The sequence below is a fragment of the Leptonychotes weddellii genome, chromosome 11, assembly GCF_054177405.1.
Source record: "Leptonychotes weddellii isolate Sample4059 chromosome 11, ASM5417740v2, whole genome shotgun sequence".
In the NCBI taxonomy this organism is placed as follows: domain Eukaryota; kingdom Metazoa; phylum Chordata; class Mammalia; order Carnivora; family Phocidae; genus Leptonychotes; species Leptonychotes weddellii.
Genome location: NC_138379.1, coordinates 49,361,751 through 49,385,735, shown reverse-complemented (window position 1 = coordinate 49,385,735; position 23,985 = coordinate 49,361,751). Strand labels below are relative to the sequence as shown.

The 23,985-nt window shown below is 41.5% G+C and overlaps 1 protein-coding gene across 1 annotated transcript in view; it reads right to left on the bottom strand.

Annotated features, from left to right (window-relative positions):
* Positions 1-324: 324 nt before the first annotated feature.
* The window catches only part of UVRAG (UV radiation resistance associated), a 77,817-nt gene continuing 54,156 nt past the window's right edge, over positions 325-23,985 (bottom strand). Inside the window, exon 3 of the mRNA XM_081798867.1 lies at positions 325-1,139. Within this exon, the coding sequence (XP_081654993.1) occupies positions 437-1,139 (703 nt within the window). The 3' untranslated portion in view covers positions 325-436. The remainder of the gene's footprint in view (positions 1,140-23,985) is intronic.

The following is a 23,985-nucleotide window of genomic DNA, read 5'->3' as shown; positions in this document are numbered from 1 at the left end:
AATGGTGAAAACCTTTTTTGGATTATTTGGTTTTCCCAAGCTTTATAAACTACGGTGAGGGCAAATGCTTATGAGAAACTAAAAGTGAGCTTATTATATTATTTATATATTATCATCTCCCCTCTGAGGATAGCACAGAAGCGTAAATTAAAAAGCAGACAAATACCTATAAGGTGACTCGAGCTAGAGAGTGACTTTTGCCTTAAAACAATCATCAGGCCTGAAAAGCAAATCTTGCAAGCAAAATCTAACTTTGTCTGGCCCACTGATACACAATGATCCTGAGTCCCTCCTTGATTTACAAAGTCTGTTTTTTGAGGAATATCCTCCATTAATATTCATTTTGTGTCGTAATTATTACAAGGGGTAACCAGTGCAGCTTTATCCTCCTTTTAGGCAGCGCCTCTCTCCTGGTCCTACTGGCTGTCTGCTCACTTCACTTATCAGAACTCCTGCGTGGCCGGCGGAAGCTGGACACGTTTTCATTCAGTGCATAGATCCTTCGGGAGAACTCTTCAAATTCTCCCAGAACTTGCTCATCACACTCCACTGCCACGGCACTATCCACCGGGATGCAGTTAAAGGCTTCCAGCTGATCGCCTGAGGTGAAACCTGTGGCTTCCATGCCGATGATCTCTTCCGCTTGCTCCACAGTACAGCAGAGCTCGGGCTCTGAGACTGGGCGGAAGTCCCCCGGGACGCGGACGCCGGGGGAGCCAGCCTGCTCGCTGGGCAGCAGAGTGCCGTTGACGGTGGCTGCATGCCCAGAGAGGGCTTCTTCTTGTTCCTGGCTAGTGTTCACACTCACATGACCTCCATTTAATCTGTCACCCAGATCAACTCCTTTTTTCTTGTTTTCTTTGGAGAAGTCCAAGGAGGTATCCAAGGAGGAGGACAGAGATGTTGTCTTTCTCTCGGACTCTCCTATGGAAGGGATGGCGGGAACAGGCTGGGCGAGCGCTGAGTTGTAACTGGGAGGAGGGGTTTTGTACTGGAGTCTCTCATTCTCTGAGCTGGCCCGTTTTCGGTGTCCTTTGTCTGGGGACGGGATCCCCCCAGAGAAGCCTACATCTGCGCCTCCAAATACGGAGCTTTGTCTCTTTGGAACAGGGATTGCACTGGAGGTGTGATGTCTGTCGCTGGAAGACAAACAAAAAATGAGAAGTTACTTTGAACTTCCGAACTCAGCCTAAGCCTTCTGGACCCAGAGACAAGAAACGACATACTTAGGTTTGAGGGAATAAAAATTGATAATAATCAATCTTAGTATTAATTGTAGTGTCCAAAGGCAAGAAAAAACATGAAGCATTCTGAATTCAAGTTTGAGAGCTTCCTTCAAGAAGGATACAAGACACACTAAAATATATCCAGAGGACAGTGCTCAGGGTGGGATGGGGGATGGAAACGATGTCGTGTGGGGAAGAGCTGAAGTAACTGGAGGCATGGGATCTGAAAGAAAAGTATCTGAGGGACGTAATCAACCCCAAGGGCTGAAGTGCTATCAATATTCTTATTCTTGTTTTATATATTCAACTCTTAGGGCACTGGGTGGCTCAGTCGGTTGGGCGGCTGACTCTTGGTTTTGGCTCGGGTCATGGTTTTGGGGTCCTGGGATTGAGCCCCGCATCAGGCTCTGCACTCAGTGGGGGAGTCTGCTTCAGGATTCTCTCTCCCTCTCCCTTTGCCCCTCCCCCTGCTTGTGCTCTCTCTCTCTCTAAAATAAATAAATAAATGTTAAAAAAATATTCAACTCTTATTTTATCTTCATAAAGCAGGCATCCTTATTTGGCAGAGAAGTTAAATGACTTGTTCCTGATAACCTCAGGGAGATGGTGGCAGGCTAAACTAAAACCCATGACTCACGACTCAATGATCAACAGCTTTTCTGACACCCAAATGCATTACAGAACTGGCAGAGCGGGGATTTGTATCTGTATCTATATCTATCTAACAGAGATTATTATCTATCTAATATCTATATCCAGCTATTTTTTTTAATGAAACATTAACTTGGAAAATGGCTTCTCCTTCATAAGGCTATGTAAACACACATGGTTTACACACATGTGTAAACACACAGGGTTGACAATACTTGGTCTTCAGTGCCTTCTCCTGAACTTCACTTCCGTCTCAGGAAGCTACTTTAGGGCCAGCAATAACAATCACTGTTTCGCTACACAAAGCATTTCGTTTCTAAAGTAATTTCATATATATCGTTTCACTTGGTTCTCACAAAAACCCTGTCAAGAAAGCAGGGTATACACTATTACTCTTAAGTGTGAAACAATAAATAATCACGAGTTAATGGAAATCGAGCATCTAGACCCTGGAAATGATGGTCATGTTATATGCTGTGTTAGTTAAGCCACCCTGGAGTATGGATCACTGTTCTAGATATTACACTTGGATGAAGGCAGTCAGCTCAATACACCGATATGAACAGACTGGGGCCAGAGACAGAAGGAGGTGCAAACACAAGATCCGTTTGACTTGTATTCTTCAGAGAAGGACACATACAGAGAAGTGGCTGCTTGCAAAACAGCAGCTACGAGGCAGGCACAGAGGCTAGACTTGAAACTAAACCCACCCACCAAACAGCTATCACACGAGCCAGGCCTTGGGGAGGGGAAACATGCAAGACAGAGCAGGCCTGCCTCTGAGGAGCTTCCAGTCTTGCAGGAGAAAGACAGCCATAATTACTGAAATAATACATTGTCAAATTACAGTTGTGATAAGTGCCCTGAAAAAGAAGGCAGGATCTAGGGCCCCTTCCACCTCTGTCCACAGCCACAAGCCCTCGTACCAGCTGCCTGCTCCCACTTCTCTCAGATTTTTTCTGATGTTCGATTATGCCTGTGGTCTCAGACACCTAAGAAAGGGTTATTCTTCTTGCAAAAAGGCAACCACCAGGCTGCTAATCCATGGGCTCATCAGACTCCGTAGCTTGGCTTTAAGTGTTGGTGTCAGGAGAGATTTCATAATTAGGGGTGGTCACTGGTGCGCATAGGAAACAAGGCAAGTAGACCAGCAAATTACTGTTTTCAGTTCTCAAGAGAAACAAAACAAAACAGAGAAAAATCTACTGGCCTTAATCTAGGTTTTCAGTTAATATGTTGTCAAAACTCACAGTAATTGGGTAAGCCACACATTTTTGCCAACCTTGTTGTTTTTACTCTACCACTTGCTGACAGTATCCCTCTCTAAATGATTTTGCAGGGGGCCTAGGGAATCAAACCAAAACAGAGCATCAGCACCACCCACAGACTTTCTACTCTGGGCAGCCACGCCAAGCTTTCAGTTGTCACTCCAGCCCAGGAGGGGGCGACGCATCACGTGACCCAGCCTAGAATGCTGAAGGGTGCTCTCACTGATATACAGCCAGAGGTCAGGGGCTTGACCACTCATGGCCGTGAAGGGTGAACGACATGATAATCCCCATTGCCACTGCCACTCGGCCCCTGCCACCCGGCCCCACCCCGCAAGCACCCTGTTCCGCTTCTCTGCTGGGCTGCAGGGGGGCTGATAAAAGGCAGGGCAGGAGAACAGGCTTGGGCACAACAAGCTGTGCTTACAACACAAGAGGAAAGGGGGTTTTGTAGCCCTCTTAGATTCTGAGACTCTGAAAGCTCTCCACAACTTTGTACAACAGGAAACTAACAAAGTGTGCCAGCCCTCCCCTCAACTAGAATGGGAAGGGAGCCATGATTTTCTTGCCCATCAATAAAGCTGAACCCTCACATCTACCTTGTGGAAAAGGTAGGCAGGTGGATGGGTTATGTGGTTTGTTCAAGGCTGCAGAACCCACATCTGAACTAGATTTGGTCTGCCTCCAGAGCCCACGCTGTCTGTTGTGTCCCAAGTGGGAACATCACATTCAGATTCAACTAACACTTGCTAACTGCTAATGAAATGCCCGACTTCAAGCTAAATGCCATTACACAGGCTTTCTCATTTAACCCACCCAGCCTGTCTCTAAGCTCTGGGGTGCTACTCCTATCTTAATGGATGAATTCTAAGGCTTTGCAAGGTAGAGACTTTAGCATTTTCTGACATCCTGACGTCAAAGTTCCTTTAGATTTTTTGGAGAACCCAGGTAATGACAGTATCAGATACAATCTGGAAAGCCCAAGTAACAGGAAAATGCTCCCCCTGGAGAATGGTAAAGAAATCAGTTGCTACCAGTAGTCAGGAACGTCTCCATGTCTAGAGTATGCCCTTCAATCACCACATGTTGTCTTTCCCCCATTTTTAGCCACGTGTAACAAGACCTTTTAAAACTTTTTATTAAAGTCTTTCTTATAATCTTAGAGTAAGTTGAAGAGAAGGGGATCTTCTTGATAACGCTGGGCTATCGATATGAACACGTATGACTTAACTGTGACACGGGGAAGAGATGACAGGACACTCATTGGCGTTGAGTCTGGGTCCCAGGCTCTCCCGCCCTCACCCACGCTTCCCTGGGTCCTCTCTCACCACCGGGCTGGCAGTGCGCCTGAGACTGCCCTCATCTGCAGGCCCTTGTCTACTGTTAATGTCTGCTTCAGACTCGCTGTGCCCGCCTGTGGTGGATGGCCTGAGAACTGTGTGCAAAGTAAGAGTACATAGGCCTGAGTGAGGGGCATATCATGCTTGACTTTATGAGTTTTTAACATTAGTTTTGGCTGCTCAGAGTTAATGTTTTTTTATTACTTCCAGGATCTTAGTAGTGGTCCAGATTTTTCAGATAGCTGAGTTCTAAACAGCTCAAGTGTTGAATGATTACATTAAAATATATACAGACACACATGCATTTTTAATTATTGTAATAATTTATACTCCCTGGAAAACTAAAAAAATATAAACTATATAAAAAATAGAAATCACTCACAAGCCCATTACCTATCAAATAACCATAATTAATTATTTTGTTTTTAGACTTTGATTTTACATATGTGTGTTTAATTAAAAAAAGAGAAAAAAACCTAAAGTTATGTTTGTGGCCTATATATACCATTCCATATCCTGCCATTGGATTTTATTAAAACCTTTTGGTAAACAATTCTAATTGGCTGCTCCACTGAATGGAATACCATTCCCTTATTTTGTATTTCTAAAATTTTACTATTAAAAAACAAACTGCTACAAGCATCTCTCTATAAAAACACAATGTATAGATTTTTGATAAAATAATTTGGATTTTAACATTTAAAAGAAAGTTTCCAGAACTTGTTATACATTTTAGTACAAGCTAAATTCTTACAATAAGAAAAGGGGCATTTTACCTCTACTACTGCCTAAAATACAGAAAGGTAGCAATTAAAGAGGCAAATGAGAGATGAAAAAAGAATGCCTGGAAGGTTTCAAGATTCTTTCTATCTGATTACAGTCTGGCTTAATGACTATTTCATCTAAATGGAAGAAGAGGTCGAAACGCATAGATTTACTAATTACATGACCAATTTTTAAAGGCTGTTGACAATTTACTTATCAAATGAAATTAGTACACTATTTAAGTTGTGATGATGAGTCACTTATCGGGAATTTTTACTCTTAGAAACAAACAGCGTAAACCTGGATGTTTTGGAGAGGGGTGGATGCTGTAGGAAACATGGTAGCTTTGCTTCATCCTCCACTCTAGCAAGGGGTCCCTAAGGTCCTGCAGCACTAGATCAGGGGGCCCAAAGTCTGAGGTTTGGTAACTGGACCGAGTCCCCTAGTTCACCGCACACATTCTCATTAACCGTTTGCCTTGAGTGGATGTCTTTTCCAGCTTGGCTTAGGTCCAAACTAGAAACCTGGAAACACGACATCTGGGGTTTAATGCTGAAATTAAAAGGAATTTATTAAAAAACAACCACTCAAAGATACTCTAATTGCCAATTTACCAGGCCACGGTTTAGGTAAACACGGGATAGGTTGCTGAATAACTGAACCACATCGGGACTGTTAGATTACTTCATAATCAACCTTTTGCTACAAGTACAAAAGGATACCCTAGAGTCACAAGCAATAGCCTGATGAGGGAGAAGCCAAGTAGTTTGGAGTTTAGAGATCAAGGAGGGCAGTCTGGTTTAAATTTGGCTTCTTTGATCAAGTCTTTTCTGATCTCTCTAAATTAAGGTGATTAATTTACTTCTCATTCTGTGAGTCCTTATTTATTGTAGTCAGTTACCTTTTGTTATGTCTTCAGCTGTATCTGGAGAGAGTGGTGGTGATGACAAAGGATGCTCAAAACCTGGATTCTACTCCAAGCTCTGCAACGATGACTGTCTATTTGGAGTTATAATTTAAGGGTAGACTCTGCACTTGCTCGTTATATGACTATATGACTGTAGGTAGCCCCTCATCTTCTTTGTGCTTTAGTTTTCTCCTTCATAAAACAGATCACTGGACTATAGGAAGAATTAAATAGAATAGCGCACTTGCAATCCTCAGCAGAATGCCTGGCGTATACTCCACCGGCAGTAGTAGCTGTTAATTGTGGTTGCTGTCATCAGCTTCAATGGGCTTCGGATCCCAAAAGAACTGCCCTCATGTTACAGAAGGGGTAACTGAGGCTCAAGGGCATTAATGTCTGGGACCATGGAACACAGGTAATCAGAAATAAAGACCAGAGTCTAGGTCTCCTTCCTCCTGCTACGTCCTCCTATACGGAATGCTGTTTAGAATGGGGACAAAGAACTCTTCCCACCAGCGCCATCCCCACTCCTGCACAGAAGGGAGCCAGCTGCAAGAAGGAAGAAAAGAACTGAGGCAAGTGTAAAAGAGTTCTGGAGGAAAAGAACTAAATCAATCAAAAGCAAACATCACCTCAGTTTTTTTTCTTTTTTCTTGAAGACATGGGGCGGGGAAGGCTTTATGCTCAACTGCCTCTATTTACATGATGTACCAAATGCTCAGGGACTATAAAAACTTCCCAGAATCCTTGGAGGTACATTCCAATTGTCCCCAAGCCCCTGATGTATCATTTTTCTATATGAATCTAGCTTTGGGGAGAAAGAATTTTTGTAAGAGGGGCATTTCTGTTGTCCCAGCCTAAATATGGAGGACCCTGCTCTGCCTTTTATGACCGTAATACGAATACTTTGCCATGAAGCCAACCTGGGAGATAGCAGAGCCCAGTTCATCCCCACCCCCTGCCACTAATCTTGCCTCTGCCACTTTCTTCTTTCTTCTCTTCTTTCTGCTAGTTTTATTGCTTAAAGCAACAGCCTCCTTTAAACAGAAGGATTGGGAGAGAGAAAACAAGGTAAGAAAGCACTGGTCCAAAATGTGTTTCCATTTCCGCGTCTCCCTCTATAATGTTCCAGACGTCGGCAGGGAGCCCCGCCAGCATGGGGCACGGGACACGGGACATGGGACACGGCTGAGCACTGACCGCTCTGAACCAATGTCTCCTCTTCTGCGAAACGTGAAGATCCACCTAATGGTGCTTAGGGTAGGAGTAAAATTCTTAGCACAATGAGTAGGTACTCCATAGATTGCTATTAATGATAGAACAGCAGCAGCTAACATTAACAAAGTGTGATGAAGTAAGTATTCTGTTGATAGCTTTCTACGTGGTCTTGCTTCATCCTCACATCTCTATGAAGTATTACGATTGTCATCCTCCTTTTACAGATGAAGAAACTGAGGCTCAGAGGTTACGTCACTTGCCCGAGGTCAAAAGCAACTCACTGTGATTGAACAAATGCAATCTGACTAAATAAATGTTAGTTTCGTTCTCTCTCTCAGTCCCCAGGGCTTGCCACCAGAACACTGACATTTGATCATACTTCTATTTGAGGGAGGAGTGAGACTCAGAGGAATAATTTTTAGGCTAAGTGTCTTGGTGTCTTTTCTTTCTTTTCTCTTCTTGCCTCTGTTATTAAGTTTGGGTGGCTCTTTTGGCTTCCTAGGAACTGTTGTTCTGTTATAAGAATGCTGATGGATTCCAAGCATCAATTATGAAAACAGGAAGACATCTTGCCACAAAGTGATATAAATGTGGAGACTTAAGGGAAAGGGAAATAAAGGAAAAATGTAAAGATTTACCACATCGAGATAGTTCTTGAAGGCAGGGTAAATTTTTAGCCATTTGAAACGATTTTGTTCCCTATTCTCTTTCAGATTCACTTGTGCTGGTTTTATCTGTCTACAACCAGGTTTCACTCTGTAAGGTACTGGGAAAGAACACAGTTCACAATCTCAAATATGTGTCTTTCCCTCCTACAAAATGTTTCCTCTGAGGAACATTACTAGATCACAGCTGGTCAAAATGCTAAATCTTGATTGTCTGGATCCTGGCCAAAGTCTACAGCTACAACTTGGTGGACTAAGAATACTTAAAAAGAAAAAAAACCCACTTTTTTAAACAACATTCGATCTTCTTTCTCCCCCTGCAGCAAGCTATGACCTCACGGCAGTGAGGCCTCTCCATGGAGGTGTTTAAGTTGGTTTACGGCCATTAGAAATGTTTGAAGCTCTAGGTACTACTCTGCGCCAACAGCATGTCAACTGGGCTAAAAAAGCAATAATAGTTTCTCACCTTCTTAAAGATTACTGCTTAAATAATGCAGAGCAACGACAGGGCTGCAGAGAGTGCCAAAAGCAGGTTGCCAAGGCGAAGCTGAGGTAGAATTACGTCTGTTGGCAGCTATGAAATTATGACATAAAGTTAGTTTTTTTAAAAAAACAACCTCCATAAATTAGACTACTATCCTTTTTCAGAATCCAGCAAAAGCTGGGATTTATCTTTCTCCTTGCTCTCTCTCATATCAAGTAGAAGCATAGAGACTCCTTTTGGGAGAGCCAAATTTTACAGCTAGATCTTATCTCTCAGGGGGTGGCTGGGGGTTAACAGTTTTAAGCATGCAGTCTCCTGACCACAGGCAAGCAATCTAAAGGCCACTCGCCATTACCAGATAAGCGGAAGTGCTTAATATTTGCCCTGGATGTTAACAAAAACAAGAAACAAAATAAAAATAGAAACAATCTTGGGCCAAAAGCATAGGCTGAAACCTGTGCCAATGGTCACCTTTCCCCTGGGCTCAGCTTGGAAGGTTTACTGCCAAAGTCTGACTAAATAAAAACAGAAAGTTTAAAAAGGTATAACTGAACAAGGGAGCCTTTAAATTTTATTTAAACTAAGGACTGATGGAAAGATGAATTTGTGAAAGAGAAAGCTCCACAGGCAAACGGTAAACCAAGCAAGCTGAAGAAATCCATTTCCCCAGGTTATGTGATTCAACCGAGGGCCTGGCCATAAGGCCTCCGTGGCCCTGGACAACAGGGCCTAGCTTGGGAAAGAGAGGCCTCAGCACAGGGCAGTGGACAGAGGCTAAGGGGGTGCCCACAGGCAGGAGCCCATCTGGAGGCCAGCTCCATCTCAGTCTCAAGGCTGAGCTCCCTGGAATCAGGGAATAGAGAGTGATCCTTAGGGAGATAGAGAGGGGTCTCAGGAGGAGTCAAGTCAACCAGTTCACCCACCAGCTTTCATTGTAAGAAATCATCATACAAACTGATGTTTTAAAATCACAGTCAGGCAACAAACATTATGAGGACCATAAAATGGTCTGCAGAAACAGAAAGAGCAGCCAGAGATGATACCAGGGGCCCCCTGGACAATACTTGGGACATGGGAGTAATAAAGTATTTATGCTGAGAATTAGTGGGGGAAAAAGTAGCCTTGACCTTTGCCAGGGACATGGGCGGAACAGCAATCTCACAGAGCCCAGCCTCAGGGAGACCTCGACAGAGACACTAAAACATTGGTCAGGGAATGTTTTCTGAATTTCAAAAGTAGACTTGCAGAGAGAGAGCTAAAGGAAGTTCTAGGCTCCAGAAGCCAGTGACAGACTCTGTGAAAGATACTGCTAAAGCTGAGCTACCACTACGTTTCTAATAAGCTCTGACATGAGCTGAACCATGGGGATTTAGTTGTTTTTTATTTTAAAAGAAAAACGAATAGCTCTGCCACCATTTCCCGAGATGCTGGAGGCCTTCAGAAGAAGTGCCTGAATTACACTTAGCCACCATCTAATCATCACTTAGTGACAGACTGGGGGACTCCAGGGGTAATATCTGGGGAACCTTATCTTTGGTAGTCCTCCAGACTATGAAGAGGTGCAGCATGAAACTGTATGCGTATTGACAAATGATTTACTCCCTAATTCAAATATACATTGAATGTCTCTTAATGCACTAAAGACATTTTCAATAATGATTGAAAATAGGCCACAGCTCCTGCTTTGTAGAGCTTACCCCACAGTGGGAGAGGACACATACCTGTCACAAAATTATGACAAAAATGTAAAATGATAACCTCTGACACATGCTGTGCAGAAGAGGACATGGGCTAAGAGAGGGTGTAACAGAACCGACCCAGAAAAGGCCAAGAACTGAAGGGTTAGTAGAATTTTTCACCAGGTAGAGAATGGGTTGGTGGGCAAGAGCATCTTCCAGGCAAAAGGAAGAGCATATGCCAAGACCCTATGTCAGGAGAGAGAACAATGTTTGAGGACCCAAAGGGTCATCAAGTGGAGAGCAGCATGGTAGAAGATAGAGCTGGAGAGGGAAACATGGAGATCATGCAAAAGTCCACAGACCATGTTGATAGTTTTTCTCTTTAAGCCTTTAAAGTGTTTTAGGCTAGTGGGGGGGGGGGGTGAAGGTGGTAGAAAGAGAGATCTATTAATTGATTGATTGATCTGTATTTTGGAAAGTGCCCTTTGGCTGAAGTTGGAGAATAGACTGGAGGGGACCCAGAACGGACGCTGGGGACCACAGGCTGTGCGGCAGTGTAGGTGAGAGACGATGGGGGCTTGGAAATATACCGATACAGACAGGCGACCCATCAGGGGAAATCAGCAGGTGTTGCTAAGGTTAGATGTGGGGATGAGAGGGAAAGTGGGGAAGCAAGGATTATGAAAGCTTTCTGGCCACTGTGAACGAACGGGTGGAGATTCCATTTGCTGTAAACAGAGCACCGGAAGCCCACGAGGCTTATGGGGGTTGGGATGGACGGCAGGGAGAAAAGAACACAGGCACACAGAACGTGCCGTGAAAACATCCAGGAGGCAATCTGAAGAGAGGCGTAGTATCTGAAAAGAGACCTGGAACGAAGATTTTTACTTGGGCTTCATTTCAGTGTGGGTGATAATTAAAATGATGGTGATAGATAAGATCACCATGGGCTGGAGAACAAACTGAGAGAAAAGAGAGCCTAGGACTGAACCTTGAGGAGCTGTTTTTTATGCTGAGGTAGAGGAAGAGGAGCTTGTAAATGAGATAAGAAGGAGCGGTCAGAGAGGAAAGAAGAAAACTAGGAGAGGGTTATAATGATAGCATTCCTTCTCTGAAATCAAAAGGTGCTAAATAGTCCCTTGTATAAAACATTTTAGTCTTAACATAGTTACAAGCGAGGCTGTACTGAGTAACAAAAAGTGGGGGCCTAAAACTATCTGGCCTGGGTCCAAGGCTGGGTCACCTTTAAGTCATTTTAACCTTTCTGTGTCTCAGTTTCCTCATCAAGAAGATGAGGCAGGAGAGGGGGTCCTAATTCCCAGGGTTGTTGTGAGGATTACATGAGTTAACTAGTACATTCAAAATGCTTTGGAAGAGCGCCTGGTTCGCCGTAACAGTCATTTGACATTTGCTATGATGGCGTTACTTATTATATACTGCTCTTTACTAACAGAAGAATTGTTGAGGAAGCATCATATAAAATGATCTTTAATGTTAAACTCCAAACTTAAAACACAGGGAATTGTATCTGAATTGATTTTAAACTCAAAGGTCATACTGAAGTCATCAGTGGTCACTTTTACTGCTGCAAACCCTTGTCAGCTTTTGGTGGGCACAGACCATAGCTCTACAGGCTTCCTGAAACTTAATATAGTGCTTTAGATCTAGAAGGATGCTTCTCTGCTGATACTTAGCACGTGCTAAAGAGTTCCTCCTAAAAAACACTGACTTCTTAATGCAGGATATGTAAGGGCTTTTCTGCTAATTCTTTCCCTCCATTCATTTAAATATGCCCATCTTCCAAAGCCCAATTCAAGTCCGACCTCCTTCATTAAGTCTTCTTTAACCATGTCAACTTAGAGTAATCTCTTTGAACAGCCACAGTACTTGTAATTATCCCATCCAACTGATGTTTAATATGACCACTTGTGTTTCAACACATATTTCAGTAGACATTACCGACATCCACATTCACTGCCTAGCAGTCGGCTAGGCTCTGGAAATAATGAAATGTATAAAATAAGGTTTCTATCAGTAAGGAGTTCCCACTGTAGTCAAGAAGATGGAGAGAGTTAACCAATAACCAGAACACCATGGGGCTTTGCGTACAACATATACTTTGTATACTGTAATGGAGGAGGGAGCCGGTCATCATCTGGAGGACTCATCACAGGAGGCTATATTCAATTGGCGTCCCGAAGGACAAGGGGGCGTTAACCAGGCTGTGTGTGCATATAGGGGGGAAGAGTAAGAAATGAAGGGAAGGATAGTTAAAGCAGGATATGTGTGCAGTCCAACTATGGAGCCAAGTCTTGTAAACGCTGTAAGGGGGAACTTGTCTTCTATTTCTTGAAATCTACTCCTTCACTTTCCAATCTAACGTAGTAAAGATTTAGTGAGTATTAAGTGAACTTACTTGTTTTATGAATAAATGGATTTAATTAGTTATACTCAAAAGGAATAATTTATGGTTTTTTCTTTTGGCAATGTGTTGAGAAACATTCTGTTAATGTAAAAAAAAAAAGGTAAAAAGAAGAACACTACCGGGTTACTTATAACATGAAAAACAAAACTATTTAAAGATACAGTTATAGTAAATCTAAATAAGAATATTATGCAGCCATTAAAATGATGCTAAAAAGTTTTAAATGGCAGTTATAAGAGGCTTAAGATACGATATACAAAAAAGTAGTATATACAAGTGTATCGACGATGCTGTCCAACACTGTAGCCACTAGCCAATGGTCACCGAGGACCTGCAATGTGGCTAAGGTGGATTTGAGATGTGCTGTGTTAAAATATATACTGGATTTAGAAGGCTTAGTATGAAAAAAGGAATGTAAAATATTTTATTAATAATTTTAAAAATACTGATTATCCGTTGATAAGTTATAATTGGATTTTATTGGGATTAAAGAAAATATATTATTAAGATTAATTTACCTATTCCTTTTTACCTTTTTATAATATGGCTGCCAGAAAATTTAAATTTACATATGTGGCTCAGATTATATTTCTATTGGACAGTGCTGGTATAGACCACAGGATCTCAACTATATAAGAAACACATAGAAAACGGATCAACTTAACAATGGAGTTTGTTCCTAGATTGTGGGGTTATTGTTCTCCCTTCTTCTGTGTATTTTTACACCTTCCAAATTTGATTCATTGAGCACATATTATTTTATAATCAGAAGGAATTAATAGAAATAAACAAGATACACGTAAAAAACAAAGAGAAAAAGATTCCAAGTTGGTTCAAGACTTGGTTGTCGGAGGTTGAGAAACGAAGCCCAGGGATACCCAAATGACCTTCTGTCACTGATGGAGGGTTAGCACACAAAGGATGTTGGCCACAGCTGTTCTCCATCCTGACTGGAGACAGAAAAAAGCGGAAATGGGTGTTAACCGCAGGAGGGGGCCTGTAAGTTAAATATAGGGAAGAATTTCCTGAAGCGAGGGTGTTTAAACTCTGGAATGAGTTATGGAAGAAGCCTGGTCCCCTAAGGTCTTTTAAAATACTACAGATACCCACATGCCTTGTCTGTTCCTGTCTAGAGGCAACGAGATGCCTTGTAAGGTTCCTTCTAAAATAGCGATCTCAGAGTAAATAACGCCAATAAAACTTTCGGTTTCATTTATTTTTGACCAGGCTTCAGTTTTCATATTAAGGATGCCAGCCTGCAAGAAGTACTTGAAAGGCAAGCCCATCTGATGCCGCTACCTTACGTGGTACACTTGAGACTTCAAAGACAATGTCATTTGATCTAAATTTAAAACTAACATCAGTTAGACAGCATATTTTTTAAGTCCCTCAGGGTCTCCTGCCAGAAACACTAGTTAGCATAAGCATGATGGAGGGAAGGAAAGAGGACACATTTGCTTTTAAAGAGGATTTAAAAAGTTGCTAATGCTGGATACTGCCTCATTTCCAAAGGTGAATAGTTTGGCTTAAAAGCTAAACTATTATATTGTTACCCTCAGCTTTTAAAGAAAGTAGACTGGCTCACTTGCTCTTGATTTTCATTATCCTCAGTTTACTTTTTAAAAAAAAAAAAAAAAGGACTTTCTTAAAATGTGCCAAAGTTCTTTCTCTTTCTTTCTTTTCTTTCTTTCTTTCTTTCTTTCTTTCTTTCTTTCTTTCTTTCTTTCTTTCTTTCTTTCTTTCTTTCTTTCTTTCTTTCTCCCTCTCTCTCTCTCTCTTTCTTTCTTTCTTTTTCTTTCTTTCTTTCTTTCCTTAAGCTGTTCAGCTTGGTCCTCTCTATTTATGAAAAGGAATGGAAGACTAGATAAAAAGTAGTTCAGCAGAAACACTATCTAGAGATTTATACCACTTAAGTGAGATGACCATACATAAAGCCACTAGTTGTTCCTTCCTAAGTCACATCACTAAGTACTAGAAGGAATCTGGAGAAATATCCCAGCAAGCTGCGGAATAGTCAACGATGCTTCTCTTTAGTGTCCCATCTTCAATAAGGTCACTGAAATTGACGTGGTCTCTATAAAAAAGGCACACCTGGTCCTAAAATGTCAAACAACTCAGACCAAGGTTGACCTCCATCGGTTAACAGACTGTCCACTGAAGCTGGGTCTCAGGCTCCAGGCCCCACATGACAGCAAGAATGCACAATGCACAGGAAAATTGTTGCAAGTCACGTCCTTCAAAATATTAATTTGTCTTATCTACTCATTTAGATTCTAAACTAAACAACTGTCATCTAAACAAAGCAGGAATTATCTTACACTTTTGAATCTTTTTTGTCTCTTAAATAGTGCTCTATGCACAGGAGACAGTTAATAAATTGTTAAAAGCATAAATCCTACTTAATGATACTTTGCATAGTCCTTTTTAGTTTATAAATCGCTTAGACATGATCTCATTTGCTCCATACAACTATGCTTGGGAAATAAGGCTGGTGCTATTAACTGCATCTAAAGAAGTAATACTCAAAAACAATTTATGAAAATTAAGTGACAGAGCTGAAGTTGGAGTCTACATTTTTTGATTCCCAAATCTAGTGCTCCTTCTGCTATATCACACTGCCTTGCACGAAGCTGCTGGTTTAAGCTCTATAGTCGAGAAAAATTAAGCAGAATAAAACATTCCATGTATAAAGCAGGACAGATGGTTTTGAAATCCCACTTTTATCATGTCTTATTCTGAAAATAATAACATGAAATTGGAGGACAGCAAACACTGGAGGCAAGCATATGTTTTAGGCCAACCCATGTGCTTCCTTCAGTTTTCTTGCTTCTTCAGGAATGGAGTTGAAACATATAATCATTTTTGTTTCTTTTTGGTCTTAAAGTTCCCAAATTCTTCACAAAGTTTTAAGATTCTGAGTTTCCTACCTCTCTAAGTATATGGGGTAGGATAAGCTTCAAAGAACGTTTTTACCAGAACTGCAGCCTTGATATTGTAGCAGTGTATTTTTCTAGTACTCTGGACTTGACTCTGGTGCATTTCCCTGTGGAAGGTAATAGGTGTTAGGTGGTAGGTGGCACAGAGACAGGAGAGCTGGGAGGGCAGGGAAGGAGAAGGATGACCACTGACTAAGAAGGGGCAGCATCGTGTGATAAAAAGACAAGAGCCAGATATCTGGGTTTCTGGCCCTAGCTCCATCATGTAGGAGCATGTGACTCTGGCAAATCACTTCGCATTTCTTTTCTTTCTTTCTTTCTTTTTTTTTTTTAAGATTTATTTATTTATTTGAGAGAGAGAGCAGGGGGAGAGACAGAAGGAGAGGAGAGAATCCTCAAGCAGACACCCCCCCGCCCCGGCTGAGCCCGTATGGAACCCACCATTGCTGGGCTCCATCTCACAACCCTGAGATCATGACCTGATCATGACCCGAGCCAAAATCAAGAGTCGGCCTCTTAACTGACTGAGCCACCCAGGTGCCCCTCACTTCACATTTCTAAGTCTTGGTTCTCTAATCTGTGAAATGGTGATTATCGGCCTTGTCCTCACAGGGTTGTTGCAAACTTAAATAAAAACATGGAACATTTTGCAAGTAAGAGACTTTTTATAACTTCTAATTCCACGTGAGAGGTACCTAAGAAGATAGGTATCAAAAGAAGTAGGTAAGCAAACAGATTTGTAGGATACCAATCTCTATGGCTCTCAAAGGGTCTTATAAAGGACTTGGGGAAAGCAAGAGGGAGAAGATGACTATTTTGTATCATTAACATACAAGACGGCATGAGCCACTATTAAAAAATGTGACCAAGAACCATATTCTATACCTATTTGTAGATATTAAAGGAAAAACAAAATACCTATAACAAAGAATGGATTACCATTTGAAAACAGAGATAACTATGATTCTCTTATCCATTACATGTGTATAATGAGAGCTACCACTTAGTAATAACTGCTGCTGTGTGCCCGGCAGTATGCTAAGACGTCTATGTATTTAACCCTCATAGTAACTCTACCAGGTAGGCATTATTGACTCCGTTTTACAGATATATTTAAGCTGACAGTTTAAACTTGTTTGAAGTTTTAGAGACCTTCTCCCAGGTCTCACCCACAGCCCCCACACCAGGAAGTCAATGACTTCCTCTGACTGTTCCAAAGAACTTATCTACCTAGAATACTTCATGCTTTCTATTTCTATTATATATTGTTTGTTCCTATTTCATTGCCTCAATTAGACTATACCCCCCTTGAATGTAAGTTCAAGGAGTATATTCCGTGAACAGAACAAGACGGATGGCTAATTCATTCACTCACATAATTCCAGGCTTCCCTGGTGCCAGGCTAGGACCACAGGATGAGTAAGACACAGTCCTCAGCTGCTCAAGAGCCTAGTGGTTAAGATTTTGGTGGGAAAAATGAACCTATGCTACCGAGGGACTACATATTTATCTTGGCATCTGCCACTGTGCCTGTTGAGTGAGTGAATGAATGAAGTAGGATGTATCTTAAAGTGAGAAAGCAACATTCGGATAGGGCAGAGGCAAGGGCAGGCTATTCTGGGTAGTGGGAACTTTAGTTCTGAGTAAAGTCTGAGTAAAGAACTGAAATCAGAAATGAGCATGGTCTGCCTGGGGGTCAGCAGAGAGGGGGTGAGAGAGCAGAGGAGAGACACAGTCGAGGCACTGTCCCAGGACCTGAATGTTGGGGCCCCATCACACGGCCCGTTCACAACCACCACAGCGACTCAGTTTTAAACTTATCGTCTTACTGGCAGGCATCAAGTAGCAGCTTGCGTGTACATTTTTCCCTGACCATAATTCAGCACTAGCATCAGCTGTGCATGTGCATGTCAACTTCAATCCTGGGACTTTGTAGTTAGTAGTAAAAGAAAAATGGGATGTTTAAATGGCATGCTGGTGGCTTTTACCCAAATGACTCAAAAGTACAACCTGTGACTTGAAATTCTGCTTTTCAAAATTGTGTTGCTTGGCAGTTACAATGGGGTTAAGCGATCCTAGGATGAGAAAATGGGGACTTCTTTTGGAAAGAGCTAGCATAAAGCACTGAGGACTGTGCCCCATGTAACTGTGTTCTAGAGGAAAAGGGGTTAGTTTTAGGATTAATCAGATAGATGCTTTTGATATTAGATCAAAATTCTGTAATGCGAAAGAAAAAAAATCACGTCCTTAAAGAAATTTTCATGACACTGTCTGTTCTTTAAAAAACAAAACAAAACAAACAAGCTGTCACATAACTTTGAAGCTTACCATAAGGAGGAATTCAGTGACTGCACTGATCCTCAGCCAGTTTGAAATCCTCGACACCAAAAGAACATACAGCAAATCTGCTTCCACTGGGATCAGTCTGTGAATGGTAACAACCACACAGAACATGGAAGTGTTTTCTTTTACAAAAGATGTAAGAGGCTCCCTCAGGAGTGTGAGTTTTTTTACCCTCTGCCCTAAGGAGCACAGGCTTGGGAGGTAACTCCTCAGTCCATGGTTGCTCTCGGAAATTCTCAGATTTCCTCGGAGGCTAAAAGTGCTTGTTCCAGCTTTGTTTACATTTGTAACTTCCAGCCTGGCTTCCCGCAGTGGTTTTTACTTGGGATCATCATGTGGCACTCATTTGGTAGTGCTTCGCCTCTACCCGTAGCCCATCTTTCACTAGAGTACCATAAAGTGGTACCTGCTCCTCACTCAGTGCTAATGCGCTTGGCACAGCTGGCACAGAGGGGCACTGCATAAATGTGTGCACTTAGGGCTTAAGGGATTTACTGCATCAGTGCCAGGAGGCCTAGATTCTCGTTTTATTGCTACAGGTTCATGGGTCAACCATGCTTGGAAAGTCATTTATTTTCTCTGTACCTTAGAAGGGAGAGTTGCTGGAAACTGCAGTGTTTTAGGAGAGGGAGGGCAGACAGGCTGCAATGTGGAAGCATTTCTATGTAAGCATTTTGGGTAAACTGTCTAAAGAGACCTCAGAAGAAAGGAATCGAATCTCTAAAAGTTCCAGACATTTATTGCAACTTTGTTTTTTTAATTTTAAGTATTTAGATTTTTCTAATTTTGTCTCTGTAGTCTTATATGCTTTTTCTTGAAAAGGGGTCCCAAATTGTATAAGCTCTAAGTACCATAAAACCCAGATTCTCTCTGCTCCAAATGTGAATGTGCACTCTAGCCAATGCGGTCTGTCCTTTGCCAATAAAGCTACTGGGCCTTTTCTAAAACCGTTCCCTCCATATGAGGGGATAGGTGAGGATGGTGGTAGGAGAGAAAGAAGAACATATCCTAGACAGAGGAGCAGCGAGTCAGGAGAGAGCTTGTTCCTGTAACTAAGAGGAGGCCAGGACAGAGACCACCCATGAGAGGACAGGAGAATGGTGTCAGATGGACCATGCCAAAGAGCGTGAATTTTATTCTGGCCACTGAAACCAGCGAGTGATTAAGATTATAGCTAAAATTTAAAAAGACCCCTCTGGCTACTGTGGGGAATGAACAGAGGCGGGACAAGAGTGAAATTAGGGAAACAAACCAGACCAGCGCCATGTAGGGCAAGAGAAGGTGGTGCCCTGGACTGGAGCGGTCACAGTGGACATGGAGGGCAGTGGTTGGATTCGATATACACACTTTGCAGGGAGAGATGACAGGGTTTGCTGATGAATCAGGCTGGACCTTGGTGGGAGGGGAGAAAAGAAGGGAATCAAGGATCATGTCCCGGTGTGTGCATTTGCTGACAGGAAGAAGAGAGTAGAATGACAGTTTCAGTATGTCCAGGCTGAGGGGCCTGTGCTACTCCACTGGGAGGCATCAAGTAGATCTCGGACTTGGCAGAGTGGGCAGGAGAGATCTACACTGAAAGTGTAACTTTGGGGATCATTAGCATAGAAATGGTTTTCAAAGCTGAGGGAATGGATGAGATCACATGAGAAGAGAGAGAAGGACCTAAGATGGGGCCATGGTGAACTCCATATTAATGATTAAATAAAGGAGGAGGAACATGAAAAACAGAAAGAACAGCTGAAGGGTAGAAAACCAGGGGAGGGTGGTGTTAAGGAAGCCAAGAGAGGAGATGCTTCAAGGAAGGCCAAACACCAGCTGTGGAACAGGATAGGATAAGGACAGAAAAGTGACCTTTAGGTTTTGTAACACAGAGTTCCATAGGCATCTGCTTAGATAAAAGGAATTTCAGTCTACTGACAGAACTGAAAATCATGCTGAAGTGGGTTAATGAGGAACTGGAAAAACAACATAAACAGACCTATAATAATTAAATCAGAAGTTAAAAAGCTGCACTTCTTCCCTCAACAAATAAAAAATACTAGGGTTTTGCTAAGTTTTTTTTGGTTTTTGCTAAGTTCTAGCAGACCTTCACTATATAGATAATTTTTACCTTACACAAACTATAAACTGTTCCAGAGAATACAAAAGAAGGGAAAGATCTCCATTTATCTTATAAGGCTATTAAAACCTTGTTACCAAAATCAGACAAGGATTATTATATGAGAAAGAAAAATACAAGGCTAGCCTCATCTCAGTTCACAGAGGTAGATAATCTACAAATTAGCAAATTGAATCTAATAATATAAGAAAAAATAATTACACATCATGACCAAGTAGAGCACATGCCAGGAGGCAAAGATGATTTAACATCCGAAAATGTATTAATACTTATTAACATATTAATATAGTAAGGGAGAACAAATATAGTGTTATCTCAATAGATTCAGAATAAGCAACTGATAAAATTCAAAATATACACTCAGTGTATGTGTGTACACATACATACACACATGCACACACAGAGGAATATTATTCAGTCATAAAAAAGAATGAAAGCTTGCCATTTGCAATGATGTGGATAGAGCTAGAGAGTATAATGGTAAGTGAAATAAGTCAGAGAAAGGTAAATATCATATGATCTCACTCATATGTGGAATTAAAGAAACAAAACAAATGAACAAAGGAAAAAAGAGAGAGAGAGAGAGAAACCAAGAAACAAACTCTTAACTATAGAGTACAAACAGATGGTTACCAGAGGGGAGGTGGGTCAGGGGATGGGTGAAACAGATGATTGGTATTAAGAGTACACTTACCCTTAAAAAAAAAAAAAAAGTACACTTATCCTGATGAGCACTGAGTAATGTACAGAATTGTTGAGTCACTATATTATACACCTGAAACTAATATAACACTATATATTAACTATACTGGAATTAAAATTAAAAACTTAATTTAAAAAATGGAAAAAAGGGGCGCCTGGGTGGCTCAGTTGTTGAGCGTCTGCCTTTGGCTCGGGTCATGATCCTAGGATCCTGGGATCGGGCCCCGCATCGGGCTCCCTGCTCTGCGGCGGGGCCTGCTTCTCCCTCTCCCACTCTCCCTGCTTGTGTTCCCTCTCTCACTGTGTCTCTGTCAAAAAAAAAACAAAGGAAAAAACCCCCAAATACACACATTCATGATTAAAAAACAGTGAGCTGGGAATAGAAATTTCCTTTTGCTAATAAAGGATATCTATCCAAACCTGCAATAAATATAATATTTAATGGTGAAAAGTTAGAAGCATTCTTTTTTTTTTTTTTTAAGATTTTATTTATTTATTTGAGATAGCAAGAGAGAGCATGGGCAGGGTGGAGATGGAGAAGCAGGCTGAGCAGTGGCAGGGAGCGTGATACGGGACTCGATCCCAGGACCCTGGGATCATACCCGAGCTGAAGGCAGACGCTTAACCAACTGAGCCACTCTAGTGTCCCTAGAAGCATTCTCTTTAAAGTCAGGAATAAGACAAAGCTATTCACTACTGCTGCTCCTCTTCCATAATAAAATATGAGAAGAAAAAGTAATAAAAGTAAAAATAGAAAGGAAGAAAAAATGCCATCATTCACTAAAATAGTATGATTGTATACACAGAAAATCTAAGAGACTCCAAGACAAACTACTGTAATTAATGTTAGCAAGGTTGCTATATATACTCTCAAAATACAAAAATCAGTGGTACTCCTGTATACTAGCCACAAAAAAGTTGGATGCTATAATAAAAAATTTGTAACAGCCACCAAAATGGCAAGCTACCTGGGACTAACTAATAAAAGATGTGTTAAGACCCTTTATGAAGAAAATCTTAAAACTTCATTGAGATATGTTTAAAAAACAGAAAGAAAACATATAAAGAGATACCAAGGGGGCGCCTGGGTGGCTCAGTCAGTTAAGTGCTTGCCTTCATCTCATCATAATCCCAGGGTCCTGGAATCGAGCTCCACATCGGGCTCCTTGCTCAGCGGGGAGTCTACTTCTCTCTCTTCCTCTGCCCCTCCCCTGGCTCATTCTTTCTCTCTCTCTCTCTTTCCTCTCTCAAATACATACATACATACATAAATAAAATCTTAAAAAAAAGATACCAAGTTCATAGTAAGGAAGACTTGATATTATAAAACTGTCAAATCATACAAATACAATTCGTAAGTCAAGGAAAGCCAAAAGAGTTTCGAAGAACTGTAAGTAGGAGCCTCACCCTATCAGATACCAAGAAAATTGGGGGTATCTTCCTTTTCCCCTGCTATGAAGGAACAGGATTTAGGAGTAGCACTCCTGGCTTCTCTCCATCCTCTCCTTCTCTTTGTAAGGAGGGACTTTTCTGATGGGTGAATTTAGGGGGAAAAATAAAACCTGGGTATTCCTGGCTTAGCCCCATCTGGTTTCCTGCAGGAGTCTCTGACTGCTCTCCACAGTGTAGTCAAGGGCCTGCCTCTGTGGGAAAAGCCTGGGATTCTCTAGTTCACAATGCAACCATGAAGGGAAGTTTTATTTTGAGTGACATCTTTGCAAGCCCTTTTTATTACAGACCTTAAGCCACATTTTCCAAGAGGCTTTATCAGTAATGAAACTGCCATTTTGACTTCTATTAGTCTGTCTCTCGTATCTCCTCTCTCCAATGGTTCCAAATTTAGGGGGAGAAGGGATGCTATTTATTGGGCATCCTCAAACCTCAACATGACTTACAGAAATTACATCTTATAATAGTTTAAAAATGTGGTATTAGCCCATAGATAGACAAATCAAACAAACGAGCAGAATTGGGAGCCTGGAAACAGATTCATGTATATAAGTAAACTTGGTACGTGAAAGAGATGGCATTACCAAATACTGGACAAAAGACAGACTCTTCAATAAATAATACTGGGACCATTTGCTGTTTGTACTGAGCAAGATTCGTTTAGTGATTAATCAAGTGGTATTATGGGTTGCCTCTTTTTTAAAAAAATATTTTAGGTTATTTATCATTTGCATTATAAAACCTTTCATGAATTATATGTCTTATTTCCAACTAGATCACAATCCTTTGAGGCTAGGGCTGGAAACTTATACTTCTTGTTAACCCTCCAGAGTGCCTATCACAGTACTTTACACAGAGACAACACTAAGTAAATGTCTGCTAGCTCATTATTATTTTACATTAAAACTGAATTCCTATCCCTCATGCCTCAAGGCATACAGGTCCATATCAGTAATAAGCTTTTGTAGTTATTTTGATATTCTGAGTAAAATTCTTTAAACAATTGTGCATTCACTTAACAGGAGTCCTATCTAAAATCAGACAACCAGTACTTGCATTTTGAGGATCACATAGGACAAAAATAAAAAATGTCCAAGTAAAGGTCAAAGATGTCACTTTCTCAATATTCTCAAGGCCTATCCTTATGGCACAGAAAAAAATGAAACCGATCTTGTACCTTCCTCCCCACAAATAGTTTTTCTGTCTAACCTCTTATTTCATCCTCACCACAAACTGGTGAGATGAGCAGGGCAGGGATTATAGATGAGGAAATTCAGTTTCTGAGAGGTTACACTTTAGGTTCACCAAGTGGCTTAGAGAAAGATGTGGGACGAGGAGCCAGTGGTCTTTAGAAGAAAATATGCTGCTCCCAGCTGTCTAGCTCATAAGGTCCGATTTCCATTTACATGATTTTGTAAGTTACTGCCCATCACCCAAGAATTCAAACTTCAAGAATTCCTAAATGGCTAGAGCCAACAGCTTTCTACTTATTTGAGTCAGGTGAACCAACTGAATGTCTTTGCAACAGACCTTCCCTTGCTCTTTCTCTTTTTCAAAGAGTCAGTCTATCCTGACAAAGCATTTTATTTATTTATTTATTTTTTAAAACTTCTTTTTTTTTTTTTAAGATTTTATTTATTTATTTGAGAGAGAGAGAATGAGAGAGAGCAAGCACATGAGAGGGGGGAGGGTCAGAGGGAGAAGCAGACTCCCTGCCGAGCAGGGAGCCCGATGCGGGACTCGATCCAGGGACTCCAGGATCATGACCTGAGCCGAAGGCAGTCGCTTAACCAACTGAGCCACCCAGG